This window comes from Mugil cephalus, chromosome 23 (assembly GCF_022458985.1).
Source record: "Mugil cephalus isolate CIBA_MC_2020 chromosome 23, CIBA_Mcephalus_1.1, whole genome shotgun sequence".
Classification (NCBI taxonomy): domain Eukaryota; kingdom Metazoa; phylum Chordata; class Actinopteri; order Mugiliformes; family Mugilidae; genus Mugil; species Mugil cephalus.
In genome coordinates, this window is record NC_061792.1 from 3666444 (window position 1) to 3687473 (window position 21030).

General features: G+C 41.9%; 2 protein-coding genes across 4 annotated transcripts in view; one reads left to right on the forward strand and one right to left on the reverse strand.

Annotated features, from left to right (window-relative positions):
* Nucleotides 1–2483: 2483 nt before the first annotated feature.
* On the forward strand, nucleotides 2484–9259 carry LOC125000848 (protein downstream neighbor of son homolog). The gene is made up of 12 exons (XM_047576546.1): nucleotides 2484–3011; nucleotides 3457–3531; nucleotides 4867–5067; nucleotides 5154–5332; nucleotides 5771–5846; nucleotides 5926–6028; nucleotides 6154–6262; nucleotides 7667–7804; nucleotides 7883–8081; nucleotides 8154–8223; nucleotides 8330–8454; nucleotides 8895–9259. Exons 1-12 carry the CDS (start codon nucleotides 2604–2606, stop codon nucleotides 9033–9035), a joined length of 1824 nt encoding a protein of 607 aa, XP_047432502.1. The 5' UTR covers nucleotides 2484–2603; the 3' UTR covers nucleotides 9036–9259.
* A 254-nt stretch (nucleotides 9260–9513) lies between these two features.
* The window catches only part of hecw2b (HECT, C2 and WW domain containing E3 ubiquitin protein ligase 2b), a 35996-nt gene continuing 24479 nt past the window's right edge, over nucleotides 9514–21030 (reverse strand). For all 3 annotated transcript variants that reach the window (XM_047576542.1, XM_047576544.1, XM_047576545.1), the window contains exons 13-31: nucleotides 20594–20744; nucleotides 20413–20516; nucleotides 20196–20323; nucleotides 19707–19892; nucleotides 19206–19358; nucleotides 18991–19090; nucleotides 18818–18914; nucleotides 17709–17792; nucleotides 17507–17616; nucleotides 16177–16297; nucleotides 15963–16076; nucleotides 15722–15874; nucleotides 15520–15618; nucleotides 15241–15370; nucleotides 14722–14868; nucleotides 14498–14612; nucleotides 14002–14087; nucleotides 13779–13891; nucleotides 9514–13221 (exon numbers count right to left, since the gene is read on the reverse strand). In XM_047576542.1, the coding sequence (XP_047432498.1) occupies nucleotides 13110–13221; nucleotides 13779–13891; nucleotides 14002–14087; nucleotides 14498–14612; nucleotides 14722–14868; nucleotides 15241–15370; nucleotides 15520–15618; nucleotides 15722–15874; nucleotides 15963–16076; nucleotides 16177–16297; nucleotides 17507–17616; nucleotides 17709–17792; nucleotides 18818–18914; nucleotides 18991–19090; nucleotides 19206–19358; nucleotides 19707–19892; nucleotides 20196–20323; nucleotides 20413–20516; nucleotides 20594–20744 (2303 nt within the window). In that variant the 3' untranslated portion in view covers nucleotides 9514–13109. The remainder of the gene's footprint in view (nucleotides 13222–13778; nucleotides 13892–14001; nucleotides 14088–14497; nucleotides 14613–14721; nucleotides 14869–15240; nucleotides 15371–15519; nucleotides 15619–15721; nucleotides 15875–15962; nucleotides 16077–16176; nucleotides 16298–17506; nucleotides 17617–17708; nucleotides 17793–18817; nucleotides 18915–18990; nucleotides 19091–19205; nucleotides 19359–19706; nucleotides 19893–20195; nucleotides 20324–20412; nucleotides 20517–20593; nucleotides 20745–21030) is intronic.

Genomic DNA, 21030 nt, shown 5'->3' on the forward strand with positions numbered 1-21030 from the left:
TTGCGCCAAAACATTGCAAATAACTTGCCGATGCTAAGATGTTTGTGGCTCCTCCAAACTTTTGAACATTTTCTGGACCAAAAAAGTATGATCTCCACTCTACCAGTAGAATGTGGAAGGTATCAGGGTTTCATGCTACTTTTGTGACCAAGTGAAAGTCTAAATTTATGCAAGAGAAGCTGGCAGAATGTTTCTTCAAGGAACGACGCCTGGCCTGATTTCAGAAACATCTGTGAAGAGTCATGTAAGTCAATGGACATATACAGAATAACTGGAGGGCGTGACCTATCATGTATGTGGAGGTCTTAAATTCAGAGTAAACAGAACAGTTATTTATGAAGCATGGATGAGGTATACTCTAACTGTAATATCTGGAGAATGAAGTGTTTCAACATTGGAGTCATTGAGGTGGAAACCCTAACTTCTTTCTCATTCCTTGTTTAGACGGTCATGGTAAGATCTAGGAGCACTATGAAGTTTCAAAATACAGATATTTGACAAAGATTACGGATCTCCCTGTGGTTTTTCTACCTTGTAGCCTACAGTATGTTTGTATAGGCATGCGACTTTATGCATGGTGGGCCAAATGTGGACATGCCTAATTATTTTACTGAGAGGATCCAGATGTCGATTGTCTGGATACTCTGTATGAAAAAGTGAAACACCACAACTGTGATACTCCAGCCAACTCAACTGTTGACAAAATTATGGAGCCAAATGTAAGATATTAAAAACTTTTAAGCAAAAAGGTTTGGATTTACCGTTTACTTGACTTCTCTGTGCGAAGTTGTGGATACAGTACACGGACACCCACACTATATGAGTCCAGATCTAAGTACCACACACAAAGATGCTAGAAAGATTGCAAAGGACTGACATGTAGATATTAGATCTACTCCAAATTGCTTTCCTTTGAATAGTAATGGATTTTAAGCAGATATGGTCATGTGGTTTGTTTTTGTGGCTTTCGTATCGATCTGTGTAGTTGGATGTTAAACAGAAAACATGAGAATGTTGATGATATGATGCGTTTTCCAGAAGAATCTCTTATTAGCAGAGGGAGGAAAAAAAGGATTGATTTTTTAATGTACATCCCGGTTTACATACTTTTCTGTTTTCCTGTCATGCCCCATAAGACTTGATGATGTAAACACCTATCATGTATACGTGAAATGAATACCCCTAAATACAGATAACAAGTGTTTTGCTTTCATGATTCCAAATTTTAAAATCTGAGTGTCGTTATAAGGAGGGAGTGGACCAGAAGATGAGACATCTTGGCACCAGTGAACAAAAGCAGTGATGATTTAAGATCGCAAAGGACGGGTAGGACAACCCTTGGAAATCCACATGGGGTAATTAATGGAATATCTTTGAACCTGGGATTAAGACTATCATTATTACAAAGCAACTCTGTCAGCACATTGAGCTGAAACCGAATGAATACTCATATATAAACACTAGAAAGAAATCAAAAATACACGCAATGACTATATGTGGTCCTACAATGAATAAGCCACCCCCATAAAAAGAGCATTTATAATAATTAAATGACTTCCTTGATCATATACGGGCTCTCCCGCAGGACAACAACTGGTGTTGTTTGAAGCAGCTGTTGGGGTAACGAGCCTCTTGACAGCCACGGAGAGTCTTTCTCTACTTAGATCATTGAGTTTCTAGTAGTGTCAGTATTAATTCCTTATTAATGAGAGGACAGGTGGAAACCTGGAGATAGAAAGGCTAGGTTTCCTTCATGATTCAGAAACATTTAAGTCAGGGCGTCAAACTCAATTTAGTTCAGGGGCTGCATACAGACCAATTTGATCTCACCTGGCCGAACCAATAATACAATAGTATATTAATCTATAAATAACGACAACTCCACATTTTTCTATTTGCTTTAATGCACAGAAGTGGATTATAAAGGTGTTTAAATTTAATGAACTGCACTATTACAAAACATGTAATAAATAATCACACATCTCTTAAGAAAAAGTGTGCATAGTTCCAGGTTTCATTGTTGTGTTATGTCCACAACCCTTCCAAAATCTGTGTAAAACCTAGGAATTGCAGCTACTTTTATTGGAAAAATTGCAGTTAAAGTCTTCAGTGCCATTTTTGCACTTTGCAAATTGATCCCACGGGCCGCCTTTGGCCTGTTGCCCCTATGTCTGACAAAATCAACTGTTTTTGTCAATGATCAACGTTTGGTAAATGATGCGTTCGGAACCAGTTGTAAAAAGGCAAATATTTTCACAGCAGATGCGCATATGTTATTCTGTATTTGAGTTGGTGTCTTTACACGTCATTCATATTTTAATTCAACAGATACGCGACTTATCTAAATCGTATTTTGAAGTGCCCCTTGTGACAGTATCACTTTGTGGGTCATAAGTCTTTCGATATTTCCGATCAACCTGAAAGTCTAATTTCGTTTTTTTTGTCGTGAACATAAATGCAACACAAGGACGCTCTTTCGTCAGTACGCTGCGCGCCAAATTTGTAAAGTCCGGAAGGCGCAACAACAAAACACAAGCGGGCTCTGTGTTCTCCTCAGCGGTGTTGTACTTAGATATTATTTTGATACGGTGTATCTTGGCACCATGTCTCAACAAGAAGGGTACTCGCCCAGCTTTAAACGGCCTGCGGAAATTATGCGAATGAGGAGGAAGAGAGCCCGAAGCGATGCCGGAGTCTTCTCGAGCCCGAGCGGCCAGGGTTCCTCTGGTAGCCCCGGACAAAGCAGCTCGTCCCCGGCCTCCCTTCGTCCCTTTTCCCCGGGACCGCTTTTCAACGCCCAGCAGCGTTCCGGGGGCGGAATAAAACGCAGGAACCCGTTCGCAAATATCGAGAATACGTTCAGCCCCAAAAAGAAACTTCTCATCTATAACGACGGTAGTGCCGAACCTGCGGAAAGTCACGGCAAAGCTGCACTAAAGGAAGGAGATTGGCATTTCAGTGAGAAGTTGACTGAGGCGGAAAAAAGGGAATCCGAACATATTCCCAGCGAGGTGGGTTGTGACACACAGCTACATATCTATGTACTACAGTTGGTTGCCGGAAGTTAGATAAAGCAATACACGGATGCCCGGGTAAACATGTTAAATGCGTACAAGACTCCATTAGAAAAGTGTCAAATTTTAAGACTACACGACGCAGGTCTAACATAGGGCCCGCGGGGCCAAAAGCGGCCGTCAGAAGATCTAATCTGGCCCGCAGAGTCAATTTGCAAAAGTGCGAAAATGACATAGAAGAGTGAAATGAAAACAACTGTAATGACACTAATTTAGACCCAGTTACTAAACAGCAGTGCTTGTAGGCTTTTATGCTGTTATGTCACTGATCTGGCCCGTTTGAGAACTAAAATTTGTTTCACTACCCCTGCTGTGCAAGATACTGTACTATACAAATGTATGTCTTTTTATTATTATTATTTTTCCATCTCTCCTCTGCTAGAAGTGTCAAACTTTCTCAGAGGACGACTCTCTGTTTGAAGAGGAGGAGGAAGATGTTCTAAGGCCACTACTGAAGGTTGGTTTTGTTTACGTGCGCTATTCACAGAAGCTAACATGTCTCTAATTTTTTCTCATTTTTTTTAATGGGATCGGGGGTAAGGTCTGCATTTTAATAAAAGCCCCTGATTATGATGCTATCCCAACTATTACTTATTTATACAGTATATGGCACATCAAATAAGAGAAATAAGACCATGTGTTTTGAATCAGTCCGTTGTTAAATTATCGTAACAACGTGGATATGACGCTGTAGAACATGTAATTCTTCTACAGCGTCTGGAGCAGTATGTAAGCATCGCATTCACTGCCCTGTGCTGGTTCAGGTCCAACCTGCTAGACTCTGTGTAGTTAGTTAATGTACTCCACTGACTTGTGGAGTCCCTCAAGGATCCATCCTGGGTCCTGTTCTTTTTTTTTTTTGTTTTTGTTGCCCCTTGGTGATGTTTTTCAAATACATAACATTTCTTTTCATTGTTTTTCCCCCTCTACATTAGAACCTCCCAGTCACTAGATACTTTTAAATCCTCCCTAAAAACCCACTTGCTTGGCATTTCATAAATGAGCACACGGTAATTCTGAGTATTGTAGTTTTTATTGTTTACTCTAATTTTATTGTTTTTGTTTGTTGTTTTTATTATAATCTATTACGGTACTATATACGGTGCATTCTACCGTACAGCACCTTAATTGACTGCTATCATTGTAGAGATGCTTTATAAATAAAGCTTGAGTTGAGTTGGGTTATTGGATTTAGTGACAAATGGCAGCAGCCTGTGCCGTTTAACAGCAAAAACAATCACACACAATCACACAACCAGTTTCAAGTTGCATTGAAATTTGGTTTGGTAGTCTTCTCTAGTAGCAGCTTGAGGTTTAATCTAATAAATATATTTAAAATATATTCATATATATTATATTTTATATATATATACTCTCACCTTATTTAAAACTCTACAGTGCCTATAAGTAAGTGTTTTTTCTTTTTCGCCTCTTATAATTGGAATAACAATCAACATAATTTGCCGTTTGTTGAGCCACGAATCTCCAAAAAAAGAAAAGCCTACAAAGCAATGCAATCAATTTAAAAATATGTCGTATACGTGGCTGTTGTCAGTTGACTCTCTGAGCACTCGGAGTTTCCTGATATTTTCCCGCATTAATTTTACCTTCCGCCTTTATGAACCTTATGAAGCCGACGGCATGATGCTGCTACCACCATGCTAAATACGATGGCCAAAGGGCAAACATTTGGTGTCCTCACACCATAAAACTTTATCTTGGAAACTTTTATTGGCTCCATGCATCCATTTGCAGATAACAAAATAAATAAATATCCCATCTCTCTCCCTAGAGCCCTCAGGCCATTGCTCCTGCCTCCATAGCCCCTCCCGTCTGCACTGAATATCCGGCTGACTGGAGCCTGAAGACTCGCGTCCTCTTCACCTCCCCGCTATCCCTGTCATGGGCCGAGCACCCCAAAGCCCAGGAGGAAGCTCTGGGACTCAGCCAGCACTGCAGATCTCAGTTCACCACCCTGCCGCACAGTTTGCAGGTAGATGTGCTATTAAATGTGATGTAATATTTAGTGAGACTAACTCACTAACTCGAAAGTTTCCGACCCCCCCCCCCCTCCTTCAGGATCCCAAGTCCAGCTCAGAGCTCCGTTGCGCCTTCCAGCAGAGTCTGGCGTATTGGCAGCATCCCTCCGTGTCCTGGCTGTCTCTGTTTCCCAGGATCAACGCAGAGAGGAGCTTCACCGGGAAGAGCACGCCGTGGGCTCAGGACGCAGCGCTGCAGCAGAGCCTCATGAGGGAATGGTGAGGCCAACTCAGAAAGCCCTGTTCGGACCTCACTTTCAAATGAGTAACGTCAAGAAAGATGTGACATTTTGGGCAAGTTCAGATCTTTCAGTGTGGTGTAGTAATTAACAGGGAGGCCTCACAGCGAGAAGAATGGACATTTTTCCATGTTTCCATGTTTTTTTTGTTTGTTTTTTTCCCCCAAAATACAAAAGTTATGCAAAATTATCATTTTAAAGGAGAAATAAGACTAATAAGTAGAATGCTAACGATTTGGTTGGTTAATTTCTTTGTCTATCAACTGCTAGTTGATATTTTAGGGACGCAGTTAATTTAATTTCAGTTTGAGTTTATTTTATATGGTCAGTGCTATAACATGACAGCATAATAGCATTCATAGAGCTTATAATCATAATAATAATACTTAAACATCACTGGGTTTTCTGTGCTCCTCAGGTCCGTCAGCCTCTCATCCCTCTACAGTCTCTTAAAGTCCAGACTCTGTCCATACTTCTACCTTTGCTCCTATCAGGTAGGCGTTCGCGGGTCACATCATACGTGAGTGGACACAGCCGGACCGATTTACAGCCAGTTTTCTTCCCCTGTGTCAGTTCACAGTGCTGTTCAGGGCGGCAGGTCTCGGGGGGAACGGAAGCATCACCGCTTTGATTTCTCCCACAACGAGGGGTCTCAGAGAGGCAATGAAGAGCGAAGGTGAGACCCGGACCTCGGTCGCAACATTGACACCCTTTCTAAAATGTTGCATGTGTTTTTCATTTTATTTGTCGGTGACTGAAGCAACGACAGAAGTGTTATTCGCTGGTGTGTTCTCTCTATAGGCATAGAGTTCAGTCTCCCCCTAGTGGAGGAGAAGAAGAAGGGCAGGGAGCAACAGAACTCTGGAGCTGACCACGGGGAGGAGGATGAAGGAGAGCACAAGGAAAAGGAGTACGTTTTTTTTTTTTTTTTTTTAGTTTCATCTCATCTCAGTTTCATCTCATGTGTCCTGCACTTTAGACTTTACAGCTTTAGTTGTCATGGCTGCAAGAATGAATCACCACCAAATTTTCTCAGTTTTTCCGATAACTTTATTAAACATATTGCACATTTAATAAAATGTTTCACACTAAATTCACTAGTGCAAAATAATAACACAAAGTTGCCAGAGGGACATGACACATAAGAACAAAAAAAAAGAAAGAAGAGAAGGAATGGGAAAGAACACGCTACGTTTTACATGTACAAATTACATTTCACACATGCAGTGAGACTTTTTGGACTTCTTACTTTTGTATACCGGTAATTTAAGTATAATTCAAAGTCGTTGTATAACACTGAAAAATGTCTAATTAATTTTAATTAAATTAAAACAGTCAAACATTCAAATAAACTGCTATGGGAAATGAAACACGCTAGCAACTAGTGGGTACTGCTGTTTCCGGGGTCTCACAAGAAGTTTCACCCATAATCGTTCATCAGCACCCTCAAGAATACGGTGGATAGGCGGTTTAGACCCACAACGCAGACAGTGGATCTATAAAGATGGAACACGTTAAGGAAAGTTTAACTAAGGCGCTTTGGAGATGACTTGTTTTCTGCAAAATTTTCGCTAACGTTTCAGTCACCATTGTTGAAGCAGAAAGTGGAAACATAAATTGACGCGGTGCCGACTAGCGTTCGGCCCGCACCGGCGTAGGCCATGTACGTAGGCTACAGTGTTTCCTGCAGTACCTTAGATCGCATTTAATAGGCGGTTTAAGCTTCTGTGTCAATTTGATGACAACGCAGACCTTATAGAGAACTGTAACTATGCAACACCGCAACACAGACGGCAAGAGTTGTGATTGGTTCGCTTGATAGTAGGGTGCTTTCGCTTTAGTATTTCCAACTGTTTCTCCAGCTCCGCGATTTTCGAATTTATTGTTTTGGATCAATGAAGTTGGAACACATCGAAAGGAAAGTTTAACTGAGAAGGTTTGGCGTTACAAACATATCGTCCGCCTAATTACGTGTTTTGACTTACTGTTCCAATATCAACAAAAATATCAAACTGTTTTTTCTTGTATTCCAAAAACGTTCAAATATGACTTAGGTATTTATGCTATTAGGCTAACTATGACTTGTCTTCGGAAAGTTTCACTCACAATTGTTGAAAGTGAAGCGGGAAGTTGAAATAATAGTTAACCCAACCGGCAAAAGTGACACAGCGCCGACTAGTGTTTGGGAGGTGTTTTTACAGAGTGTGCCAGACTGACGAGCGCACGTGTATAAATTGGCCATGTACGTAGGTTACGTACAAGAGCCTTTAATAGGCGGTGTAGCTTCTGCATCAGTTTGGTTTTCTGTTACCAGACACCACAGGACACCCTCAGAAGACGACGTGGATGGCGACGATGAGTGCACTGAAGATGAGGAGTGTAGTTTCTCCTGGCTGAAGGAGATGGGAGTCCAGGACAAAATCAAGAAACCTGATGGCATCACCATAAAACTGTATCCTCCTGTTTTTTGTGTTTATTGATTCCTCACTAGCCCCTTGACCAGTCTTAGCTCCTTGACCCACACGTCTAGTCGCAAGGACAGCCACACCGTGTCTCTGGACCACAAACCTGAGTCGGTGGTCTGCGTGGAAGGGTCGCACACCTTCACCCTCATCAACTTCCTCATCAACTGTAAGAGCATGGTGGCCGCAGCCGGTTCCCAGGCTGGCCTCCCCCCGACGCTGCTCTCTCCCGTCGCTTTCAGAGGAGCTACGATGCACACACTGAAGGTACCTAGACACGCAACACGCACACTCACATTCCACGCCATCGGCCTCCTGACCTCGTGTGCTTTCATTCAGAGCCGCAGCGTGAACGTGAAGAGCCAGGTTGGCTCCACCTACCAGAACATCAGCAGTCTGGAAGTCACAGGTACACAGCAGGAGGAGAACACAAAGAAAAAGAAAAGGGGAGTTATTAGTATTGTTATTTCTTTTTTAATTTACTACGTTAATGATATCTTCTTTCCTCACTGCAGGACCGATCCTTCCGTCCTCCCTTCACGCCATCACCACCCTCCTCCGGCCGGCGCAGAAAGGAAACTTCTCAGCTGCCCTTTACGCGCACGTGCCCACAGCTGTCATGAACGTGCACGCCAAACAGGTTAGATGGGAAAAAAAAATAAAAAAATCCTACCTCACTTGGGAAATTAGCATGTTAACTGACAAATAATGAACATAAAAACTGAGCAATGACAGCAGTTGTGCGCTGTTATCCATAATACCAACATATTAGATTTATAAGTCATTTACATACTACTACACACAAAACGGTGGAGTTTCCTCCGTGTTTTCCTGATCCTGCGCTGGAGCCGTAGACTCAGCACTGTGGCATATTTTAACTTTTAATCCAGTTTTATTCTGTTATTGCCACTTCTCTGTTGATTAGATGTATCTAACATGGCGCTCATGACACACATGACCAGCTCAGAACCAGTCAGTATAGAGGGATAGCTCAGACGGTCCATTCTCTTTCTAATATATTGTGTATACAACACCCCCTAGTGGTCATGTGCTCACTCCAGCTGTTTGTGTGTTTTTCAGTTCACTAATGGAACAGCGGACCTGTCCGCTTGTGGCCTCCACCCTTCCTCCGTCCAGCAGCTGCAACAGCCCTCCGGTCTGGGCAAGAGTGCTCTGACCCACATCAACATGAACAACTACAGCTACACTTGGAAGAACTAACAAAAGTTGGCCATTAATGTGTGTTCCTCCAACTTGCACTCTTGATTGAGATTTTACTTTCTTGCACTGTGTCCTTTGCAATCTAGCGTTTATGATTTTTATATGTTCAGTGCAACCTTTATATTAAAGTTGATTGCTGCTCCTGCGCCGTGGCAGGTTCTGTGATTATACGCAGGACTGGAATGCTAAAGAAATAAATGCGTTCTATTGAATACAGAAAACCACTCAGTTTAACATGTGAGTTTTTTTTTCTGTTTCACACTGAATAATACTTTATGGGTCATGTCAAAGTTCTTAAAATCTTTTTACATGCCCATTTTTTCTGCTTCTCATACATCAACTTGGTGGAGAAAATTGTTCACTTTGCTGCCACCTATTGACAGGTGATATAATAACCAGTGTTATTCGTCACCTGTAGGAATCTTATGGCCGATTGGTGTAGCATGTTGCTATTTCCTACAGTAAAAAGACAGGAGACCAACATTAATTTCCATTTATTATCCTTTGCTTTGTTCAATTACAGTGAAAGTGGCAAGGAATCGATAATAACAAGCTTGCATAGAGAGATGACTTTTATTTATTTATTTTTTGGGAGAGGAGGTGCTGAAAAACATTCGTATTTAAAATGAGGCGGACTACCGAAACGGCGGCTTGGCTGTTAGACGTGAGGCAGCCGGTTGAAACTTTGGTACATTCTCATCAGACAGACGTGATTTAGTGCATTCAGTGAGGCAAAAAACGTGATTCTTTTCCATAGGAGAATTTTGAAGTGAGACATGATTTATGTTTTTATTTTTTTTTTCCTTTAAATGCTTGTCTACCAAAGTGTGTTGTCATTCTTTTAAGTGTAAACTAGGAAAACAGTAGGTCCAGGGCAAAAGTAGTTTCAAAAAAAGCAAGCTCGATCCTGATAATGGTTTATTAGTGTGTGCATAAAATGAGCTAATCAGAAGGGTGCGAGTTAAAACTTTCAGGATTACGTGTCTACGTGTCGTGGCAGTTGAAGGCATGCTTACATTCAGTGTGTAGAGGGGAATGTGAGTGAAGAGTATGGTTAACAATTCACAAAAGAATAAAAATTCGCCGTCACCTCCTTTAAAACAGATTTTTACAGAAAACGTCCATATTTCTGTAAGAAACTTCTGAACCTGATCCAGTCAACATCGAGTTGATATACTTAATTCAATAGTGAAATAACAACAGTGTAAATCTAGAGAAACTATAAAACACTTTTTTTTTTTGTACAGAGCTAGCATACATGTGTAATTGACTCCTGCAAGTATAAACATCAGGTGATCTGAGAAGCTAAAGGAGGCATGCTGTTAGGGGTGGGGCCTGTCCCAGCAGCTTTTTAAGAGCGTAAAATGTGTAATTATCAGTCACCACTATATCCCCGAGCTGTCCAAATCACTCCAACTGGCAATGAATACAGAAAAAATGCAGAATCCATAATGCTCCATAGCGTTCATCCCTTCCCAATGCATTAGCTAAGTGGTCCACGCTGCTGAACCAGGGTTATGAACATCAACATTATTGATTTCAGCATTTAGCACAGTACAGCTAACGGCCTCACGCGGCTGCCAGCATTCCTGTAGACTATTCTAAATGAACTGAGGTTGAAAAACACTCCACTGTTGGCTCATTCGCTATCTCCTCTATAATGTTCATTTTGATCAGTAAAGACTTTTCAGGCCCTTTAAATCACCATTCTAATTTTAGCCCCTCCCCTTTGCAACCCTTCCTTTTGACCCGCCCTCCTGCACAAAAAGTTGCGATCCCCTCATTTTTTTCTTAACATTTTCAATAATCTAATGGATTTTTGCCAAAAAAAGAGAAAAATTCTGGATGCTAAATCAATAATTTATCATCGTTGACAGGTATCTCATCCAAGAAGGCGTCAATCACAGTTGGCTATTAAAAATCTAATTAATTTCACTAGTTAGGTACAAAATGTGTGTTATAACTAGAGAGGGAGAAGATTTAGACACCAAATGTTGCCAGTTACAAGTGGGGAAAAAACAGAATTAACTGGTTATTCAACAAAAAACTTTCACATTGATTATAGCACACCCTTAAGGTTGAAGAGTGTTACTCTCCTTTAAAATCTTATTTTCTTCCGTTTAAATTTCACTTTTGCATTGGAACAATAACAACAGTAATAATAATAATAATAATAAAAACGGAACACATACAACAGAACTCTTTCGCTGCTTTGACCCCTAATTACTAATGATCAGGGAGTAGTTATACGCTGCCATGAAGTGGAAATCATAAGGTACCGCATGAAAAGCTGTGTACATGAAATGCTTGGCGTAGCAAACTAATTACCAGGTAACGTAATGTACAAAATGCAAAGACATAATGAAAGGATGAGGTTCTCGACCATGTCCTCAATGCCCATCATAAGAAAACAAATATACAATTAAATTACAATATATTAACCTATCCACATCCGAAACAAACTTCCATGTTTTCCATCATATCTGAAAAAAAAATCATGAATTTTTTAAAAATAAAATACCACGAAAATGGGGGAGGGAGGACTCTTTTCAACCCCACTTAAAGGCACCAAGTGACAACCACAAGCCGGTATGTAAACGTTGTCACAGACTATTCCGAAAAAGGAAAAAAAAAAAGAAAGTTTTATATTCTATTTTTAAGCAGCTCATTTGGATCTGAACACAGAATATTTAGGGTGAGCAAGTTTCAGATGTTAACTTGACAACTTGTCATCATGTTCCCAATGTGTGTTTTACTGTAATTGTTCAGAAGAAAGGCAAACGTCAGCTTATGTAACAGCAATCTCATTACAAAATATAACATGTGTTTTAGCATGTCAATGGTGTCAGTGGTGTGCTGTAGGGGAATTGTGTTGAAATACAGGACACTGATTAACTCGTTTTAGTGATGAATTTGGAAAGTGCCAAATTTGTGTTTTGGTGACGTCAATTTACCATCTGACAGAAAGTAAAACATGTTGTAGTTTAACTAAGAGATGCTTTCACACTTTGTACTGTACTACTGTATACTAAGTAGATTAGTTGGGCTGGACTTTTAATTGAAAATTACAAGGGAAGTTAATGGAGCACATCTTTCAGATAGTCACGTTTAGAAGTAGCATCATGTGAGAACCAGTACCCCACGGCCCTCCATTGCGACCCAGCAAAGACTTCCTTTTAGAAATGTAGACCCAACCAGAATTTTAACAAACTTTAAAGAATAGACCTGGGTCAAAGCTAAATCAGTTAGAGTCAATGGATATGGTTATGTGAAATATGTAACTTAAATTGCTCATCCGTATTATTTTAAGGATTTTTTGCAAATGGTTCCAGATCTGGTAGAAAAATCCCTTTCCCACACTACATCGTAAAGTAAGTTACATTCAGAGCACAACATGTCACTGCCACGTCATTAGAAAATCACTTTTTTTCCCCCCCTTGTAGATGAAAATACAGTAACAACAATACCAAAGCTTTGGACAGGACTCCAAAATCCAATTATGGGAAAACTGGAAAATCCCCACAAGTTAAAGTTACTTGAACAGGCCTCGGAAGGCTTTTTAGAAAGACACCATCTACATGAGAGCAGTTCCTACATCAGACCAGAAGGAGGCGCTGTTCCCTGAAGCTCAGTTCCAGACAGGTCCTATGGTCCTCCTTTAATGTCTATCCACAGAAGAAGTAAAAGACGTTGAATCCACACTACTTATCAGTAAAGGCAGTGGTTGCTTCTTAGATGTCTCAAACTTTAACCTTCTTGTATCAAAGTGAAAAAGAAAATAATCCTGGTCTTTGATTGGTCAAATCCTGGCAGCTCTGATCCTGGTCCAAAGGCAGTGTGGGTCTTCAAAATGTGTGTTACTAACTGGGTGTGAAATATATCCAAATGCAACAAAAACTGTTCACCTCACGTAGGAAGAGGTCAGCTCCGCATTTCAGTCTTTGTTATAAAATTCCGTCCATTAGAAATTTAACACTGATCAGAAATAAGGATTTTCGATCCAGATCTTTTATTTAAAACGTTTATCCAGTTCCTCCGCTTTCAGCAGGGACTTGGGGAAGCAGGACACTGGTCTCATTCAAGCCCGAAGGTGCTGGTCTCCTCCACGGCGGTCAGCATCTTCTCGTACAGCATTGAGAAAGATGGGTACGGTGGCAGGTCCAGCCGGTTGAAACAAGTATGAGCCCTGGAGCACAGAGCATGAAAAGCTTTGTTAGAGTTAGGGTTAGGTCCATAGGAGATGTAGAAATAACGTGATAGCATAAGATGAGAGAACAACTATGTAACATTAAAACATATTACAGACTATCAAATTTTACACAAGTAACTAACATACTAACTAATGACTACTGTAAATGCTATGAAATCAAGCAATGTTAATGAAAGGGTCAAGTGGTGGAGGCTATAAAGACTGAAAGGCAATTATCCTCTAATTACAAGCAAGTGTTGGGTTATTCAACACCCACCCACAGATGTTCCTAATAAAAACCCACTTCCCCACTAGTCATTTAGAACTGAAGAAGCTACTTGGACGAGTGTCCACTTTGTTTGTGGATATTTTATTTTCTACTTTCACTGACATTTGAGTGCCAGAACCTGTACTTGAGCGCGGTATTCGTCTTTTTCGTCCTGCCTCTGGCTAGAAATTAATGTTGGCCTGCCAAATTAACCACACCCTCAAACCACTTGACATTTAGAATCAAGTTGACGTGATATGCCCTGCGAGGTTCTCGCTTTATTCACCTTGGCAGCGACGCCACTTTCCCCCACTTCTCTACGCAGAACCTGCGGGGCCCGTTGCTGCCTCGCAGAGAAGCAAAGCCCTCATACGGGATGCTGGATGTCCCAGTCACAAACTGAAGGCACGGATGAAACATTGGAATAGAAAAACAGATTAAAAATTACAAGACAGACGTGGTAGATATTACTGTTGATTCACCGGTTTCTCTGGTACTAATTGTCATACCTGCAAGAGCCGCAGTCTCTGTTCATTGTTGAACCTCTCCACTGCTGCCCAGAACCACCGGATGACAATGTGGTTGTCATGGTAACCTAAGCAATAGGGATTGGATAAGGATGCCAGTTAAGGCATGTCAAATATCCAACCACAAGTCGGACAGACACTGTCTTTGCTTAAGTAGAAAGAATACTCAATGGTGAAGATACTTTGAAACAAAACCAAACGCCAGAGATCATGAACCTGAGAATTTACAGGATGAGGTATGATCAGACAATTATCCAGCCTTATATTGCACCAATACCATTAGAGTTCTGGCTCATTGTGGGTTACACCCAATCAATGCACAAGAATACGCCCACCATATTAGCAAGAGGAAGGCCCTTATAGTACCATCCTATCCTGGAAGTAAGACCAACTCCCCTGCACGCAAATCGATTGTGGTGGAAAGTTGGTTTGCAACAGCTCTGGTAGAAAGTAAAGGCGGGCTTCATGTAGGCCATACCTCCTCTGTACTCCGTGTTGTTCCTCCAGTCCGATAAGTCAATCTCAGCAGTGCCAGCGATCACCAGCTCCAGCTCCCTGGCATCAAAGACGGACACCAACCGGGCGTCCACCACCTGAAAAAACCTAACTTTCAACCGAGTGCCACCACACAGCCCATTTCCTACAAATTTAAAAGGTCTGATACTCAACAAGCTTTGTGGTTCATGTTCATGCAAGCCATACCTCATAGAAGCCTCTGACCAGGCTTTCAGTCTGCTGTACCACTCCCCTCTCTATTCTCCACTTCACCATTCGCTCAATGTATTCCTTCTTGTTCTTCTCCGAGACAGGGATGTTGGCTCCCCCAGGCTTCAGCTCCCGTTCTGTTATCTGTAGAAATGCACACGCCCAAAACACACGACCTGAGTTCGACCATGTCGATATGAGCGCTACCGTCTGTGATTTTAGATTTCACGGTCACCATGGGAGAAAACTGCCTGCTTCCTTTGCTTTGTCTTAGGCTTCTGCTTGTTGTGTCTATGCAATGGGTTAATGTAGATTTTATATGGGCCCAACAAAAATATACACTTAAGTATTGTTACTTGTAAAAGGAGTAGAATTAGTCAGCAAACTATCAGTCTAGAAGTATTTACTGCTATAACTACCAATGTTGGCTTCAGCCCTCTTGGTGAATGGCTAGGGGTGCAGCTACCTAGCGGGGTACTGGTAACCAAATGCTCACACACAAACACACACTCTAACCTGTCCGAAAACTTCTTCGTTGACGGTGAAAGTGAGGTCTAGCATGTCTTCTATGTCGTTGTCCTTCATCCACTGGAGAGACTGGTGAAATTCCTCGTCCAGATACTCCAGGTCACTCAGCTCACAGGAACTACATGGTGGAAAATGAGCAAGCGTATGCTTGTATGTATACTTTTCAAGCTGCACACTGGCTATTATGCACAGCTCAGATGTTAGCTCAACATAAAAATGTTGTGTATAAAGTATGTAAAGTGCATTCATGTTTGTGGGTAAACCTACATGCGTAGTAGGCCTTTATAGAAGGGTCTGGTGAAGAAGGCATCTAGCAGGTACTGATGAATCAGTGCAAGACCCAGAATGCGACCACTGAACCGGAACCTGAGCGCAAATGAACACAAAGAGAAGACACAATGATGAGAGGCTTGCTTCACAAAGTTAGCCCTTTAAATGAGGGTTCAGACTGAGTAACAATACATCTTACCATTCGTGGTGATTGTCTACAAAGGCGGACATGGGGCTGATCTGAACGGTATAGGTGTCATTGGCAGAGTACTCAAACAGACCATAGTAAGGGTTGAACAGTTCCCTGGAAACCAAGAAGAAGAACTCTCTGGAGGGTCCGCTGTAGTCCAACCTGCAACAAGCGTATGCAGATATGACCTTGTAACTGAATTATCTCAGTCACTGCATTAATTCTTTCATCCATCCTCTCACATACTCACCCTTCCTCCCCAACAAAGCTGACGTAGAGTTTGCTGCGCTGCAGGTCTTTACGGGAGTAACACATGATCTGGTTGAAGGCGTCTTCCAGAAGGTGGTCACGACGGATGATCAATCTGAGATGCACACACAAGCAGGTGAGTGCCAGACACCTCCAAACATCCATGTGCAAACAAAAAGATCACAAAGTAGTCTGCAGAACAACAGTCAACTTACTTTAGCTTCCCTGGGCCTTGGCCATAGCCTTTAGTTTCCAGTTTCCTGTAGAAGTTGCGTAGCTTGGCCTCAAAGTCTCTCTTGTAGGGTGCTGGAGCTCTGGCATTGGCTCTTTGAGTACCTACAGGCAACAGAAAATAGAACAAATAGTTTGCCACATGTCAGCAATCTGATGCTGTTTGGTGATTAATTCTTCTAATCCCTATCTAGTCCTGTTCTATTAAATCATTGCCTTCTGACAACTTGGCGACTTTCCTACAAAGTATTTCCAAAGCATGAAGGTAACTCAACACAACTTCCAATAAGCCTATTACTTAAAGCTATAAACTACACATGTGCTGGTTAAACAGATATTTCCACTAGCTTCCTGTTCCACAGAGATTACATACAGTATATCTGAAGAATTCCTTAAGCCTTGTGAGGATGTTCTTTGAATCTTCAGTGGTTCTGATGGCTAAGAAGCCTTTCTATGATAGAAGTGAACCAGGACCATGAGGCCTGGATAACAGGCTACCTAACACAAAGGCTGGAAGAATATCATATTGAAAGCCTGATGTGGGTAAAGCAACACTGGCACATCTTAAGGAACTATACTGTTTGCTCTAGAGGTGGAAACATCAATGTCTGCTTCAGATCAGGACTGTGCCAATTACAGGCGCGTGTTGATGACTCCTCTATTGCTGTATCACATATGATAAGGACAAGGAGTATGGTGACTCAGGAGAAAGTGACACAACAGAAACCACCTTAAGATAAGTATTAGGAAGGCAGAGAGGTAGCCGTTCTAGGCCCTAGGATCGTCAGCCCTGTCAACAGAAGGGTTGCAGACGGTAGACATCTACAAATTCCTTAGGTGAGCTAGATATTGTTCACCAGGGCACCTACAATTTGTTGGGCGAACTTGACATAGTTCACTGAGGATACCTAGAAATTCCTAGGACTAACATGACATTGTTCGCCCAGGATGCCTACAAATTCATAGGGTTAACATGACACTGTTCACTCATGATACATACAAAGCCCTAGGGCAAACTTGACATTGTTTACCTGGGTTATCTAAAAATTCCTGGGACTAATTTGACATTGTTCACTCAGATGACCTACAAATTCTGAAGGCAGTTGCAGAGAAGAGGATGAGAGGTAATCATCATAAATGACCCCCTATATCCTCTCACGAGTATGTTCACTCACAGACTGAGGGATGCTTACATCAGCACAATGGATGCAAACAAAGGACTTGCGGGGCAATATATTTTATGAAATACAATCCATTAGCATCTTGAAACAGTTTTCCTCATATGCAACATGCACTTGTGTGCTCGTCTTTTACCCGGCGAGTTCTGTGGGGAGGAGACAGGCGAGCCTCGAGGTGACTGACAGTATGTAGGGTGAAGTAAGCTGTGAGGAGGCACGTAGGACATTACTTCATCTTCAAAGAGGCTGCAGGTGAGAAAAAGGAAAAATATACAATGTAAGAATGACACAGAAAGAGCGACATTAAACAGGAAAAAAGGTAGGCAGGACATTTCCACCTTAGCAGCATGACAAGGTCGGCGTCTCCTGACAGCCTGGCCAATCCAGACACTCCATCCGTGCGGATCAGCTGCACCTTGTCCCTGTTGTCAGAGCAGCGAAACACTGAGAAAAAGGCTGACCATATCCTACAGACATCAGTACTTCATATAGAAACTGAATACATTGTCTACTGTGTGTGTATTGATACACACAATAGAAATAGCAATAGTACTTGTATAACTATAACTCTATGACTAACTGCCTCATGTGACACTTCCCAGTTGTTCACGTATATTATGTACTTATGAAAATATTTTATAAAATTTTATGAAGTAAATGTTTTGATTTGCTAGAAGAAAGCTGTGTCTTACAGGCTTTTAGCCAGGTACTCTCAAGTATGTCCATGTCTAATTCTCTTTCCCACCATTTTTTAACATAGTCTGTTGTGTCCTTATCTAATGATTGGATTCCTTGGTATAATTTACCACGACACATTTGCTGTGTTGCTTCAAATAAGCATTAGCAAATAATAAATATCGGTCGCTCCCTTGGTTTACTATCTTCCAACACTAATTTCTTTTCTTTCTGTTGAAATCATTTAGCATTGGAACCCATTTTTTATTTTTTTTTTGCATATGGAGGAAATACTGAAATTTTTGGTTCTACCATTCTGAAATGCTTGTGGCAAATCAGGATCATATGCTAAGCACCGGCAAAATTATGATCAACAGGATCTCCTTTTCAACTCTATTTTCAGGTAAATAATGGGGCTCTCTTAACAATGTTACTCCACCACCACTGCCAAAGAAAATGTAGAGAAATTTGGTCTGATGACGGACATGTTTTCCGATTAAGGGCTTTCTTTTGGAAAGAGCTGTCCGCAATAATCTTAAAAACTTTGAGTTTTAGCATCGGAACAGCAATTGCGCCCTACTATCTTGGACAAATACCTGGTGGGTTAAACAATGATGATACCTAGCGAAAAACGATTTTCCTGCACCAGTAAACAGGCTTCACAAAAAAAAACTGTCTTTAGAGATCGGCAAACACCTATTTGTGTCAGGTTTAGAGTAACCTAAGGCATTATGTCAAAGACTGGTATAGGTAGACAGATTTGAGTGTTTACCTGAGAGCGTGGTTCCGGTTGAAGTCAGACTGTCTCTCCTGCAAAATCTCAAAGATGTTTGGTTGTCGAAGAAACGCCACAATCTTGTCGTTGTAAGCTAGAGGGAAAGAACAAGGTAGTTTTAACAATTTAATAGTCAGCTTTAATATTTGTGTGTTTGTGTTTATACTGACCCACTGGTACAACATCTTGGGACTGCCCCCTGTTGGCTGAGGTGAAGGTGCTGGAAGGACGTGGAAGGACCGGCGGGCCAGCGTGACGATCCTCACCCACCTGCAGAGACAGGCAGAGGATAAATGTGCAATCAAGTAGCAAACCTGTCAAAATTGTGTTGTAATCTAAAATATTGTGCGAAATGCAGAGCGTGCGTGATTTACTGGGCACTTACTAGTCGCCGTGGGCTGACCTCTCCAGCGCTGTGGCTGCGTTGGCGGGTCAGGTGCTGGCGGTGAGCCAGGAGGCTTGGGGGACGAGTACTCTGGAGAGGCAGGCGGGGGTCGATGAAGGTGGTGGCACGGCAGTTGTGGTCCACAAAGAAAGGCTACGGAAACACATACGCAGAAAGAGTCCAACTTTTAATACTGTGGCAATTGTAGAACCAACTCAAGTTGGTCTCTCCGTTGGGCCAATCCAGTCATTTGGATGGTCTTTATTTGGTGATAGACCGCACTAAATATAAATCAAATAGTGAAGAAGAAGGCACAAAAAGTAAAATGAGCATATATATGAATAATAATAGACAACACGTCAAATATATCACCTTTACTGTATTTCTTTAATTCGGTGTCCATATTAATTATAAAGGTGGTATTGATGCTACTGCTACTCTTTTAATTCATATATTCGAAATACATGAAAAAAAAAAATCAGTCAGTCACATCAGTCCCACCTTGCCGGTGTGGTCATGCTTCATCTCCCAGCCTCTGGGCAGCTCCAGCTGTTTGTTGGCGAACATGTTGAGGAAGGCCACCAGGTCTCTGTTGTGCTGGTAGCGCTCGAAGTGGTGAGCATCCCGACGAACCTTGCTGATCATGTGCTTCAGACAAGTGTTGGTGGTGAACATACGGTAGGCACTCTGAGAGGAGAGAGAAGGAGATGTAACAAAACACATAGTAACACTGCACAGTACTCTATACAGTTACTACCTATCACCATTTTTGGAAGAAGTGAATGGTTTTCTGGCAGTTATATGGTGTTTTAGTAGCCTGGAAGACAACTATTCCTTTTTTTTTTTCTATAACTACTTTTTTTGACTCCACCACTAATTTCCATATACTTCCATCCTGAGTGGGGGGACAAGCAGTGTCATCAGAAAGAGGGGGAAAGACAGCCGGATAAGTTAAAAGAAAGACCAAAAAGAGCAAAAATGTGTTCGTACAGGGCTGGAATGCAGCACAGTGAAGAAGTCAGGGCTGGTGAGGAACTTGGCGCTGGGGGACTGAAGCAGAAGGGTGAGGCGGGACCTGGAACTGCTGGTCTGAGCCACGCTGTTCTCCCTACGCAGCTCTGCAACACAAACATACTTGTGAGAAAGAGTGCACGACTCAAGGCTCGAAGACATTAAGCAGAATGCCAGAGTGGAGGGGTGACTCTACCTGGGATGGAGGGGTGGGCATCAGTCTCATCTACCGGGAGCTCATTGGCTGGCTGATCCTCTGGTCTGCTATCGTTGGTTATCGTCCTTTGTATACTCTGATACCTAGAAAGGTGTGCATTTTAAAATGGTGTCGCTCAAGAAAAGTGGACATGCGCATCTTTGCATGTTTGTGTTCAGACCTGCGGTTCAGCTGCTCCATCTGCTGTATGGAGTTGGACCTCTGCAGGGTCTGGGGGGCGGGCGGAGCCGTGGGACGTTGCCATGTTGTCGTTCTGTTGACGTGGTCCACGTAAAAGATGCGACCGTGGCTGTCGATGCGGGCCTCCCAGTCTGGATCAGAGTGACAGAAGTAACAGAGTGGGCCGCTTGAAATACAACTTTAACAGTTTTTAGAAGGTTGAGGAGCATGGTACATTCAGGATAGAGGCCACCACTATAATTCCAATCTCCTTAATAGGTAGCTTATTGTGTGATTGTAACAGCAATAACATCCAAGCCAGACCCTGTTCTGGCCGGTATTACCATGCATCCAGAGTATTTTTTGCCTGCAGATACTGTATATTCAGCAACTTCATTAGTTAAATCTTGGTTCGGATTTATCTATTACCGTAACAAC

Bases quoted from the DNA above. Each gene is read 5' to 3' on its own strand.
- LOC125000848 (XM_047576546.1), top strand. From the start codon at position 2,604: ATGTCTCAACAAGAAGGGTACTCGCCCAGCTTTAAACGGCCTGCGGAA. The intron at 5,847-5,925 runs GTAGGCGTTCGC...CCCCTGTGTCAG, and splicing joins TCTACCTTTGCTCCTATCAG to TTCACAGTGCTGTTCAGGGC. The intron at 6,263-7,666 runs GTACGTTTTTTT...TTCTGTTACCAG, and splicing joins GGAGAGCACAAGGAAAAGGA to ACACCACAGGACACCCTCAG.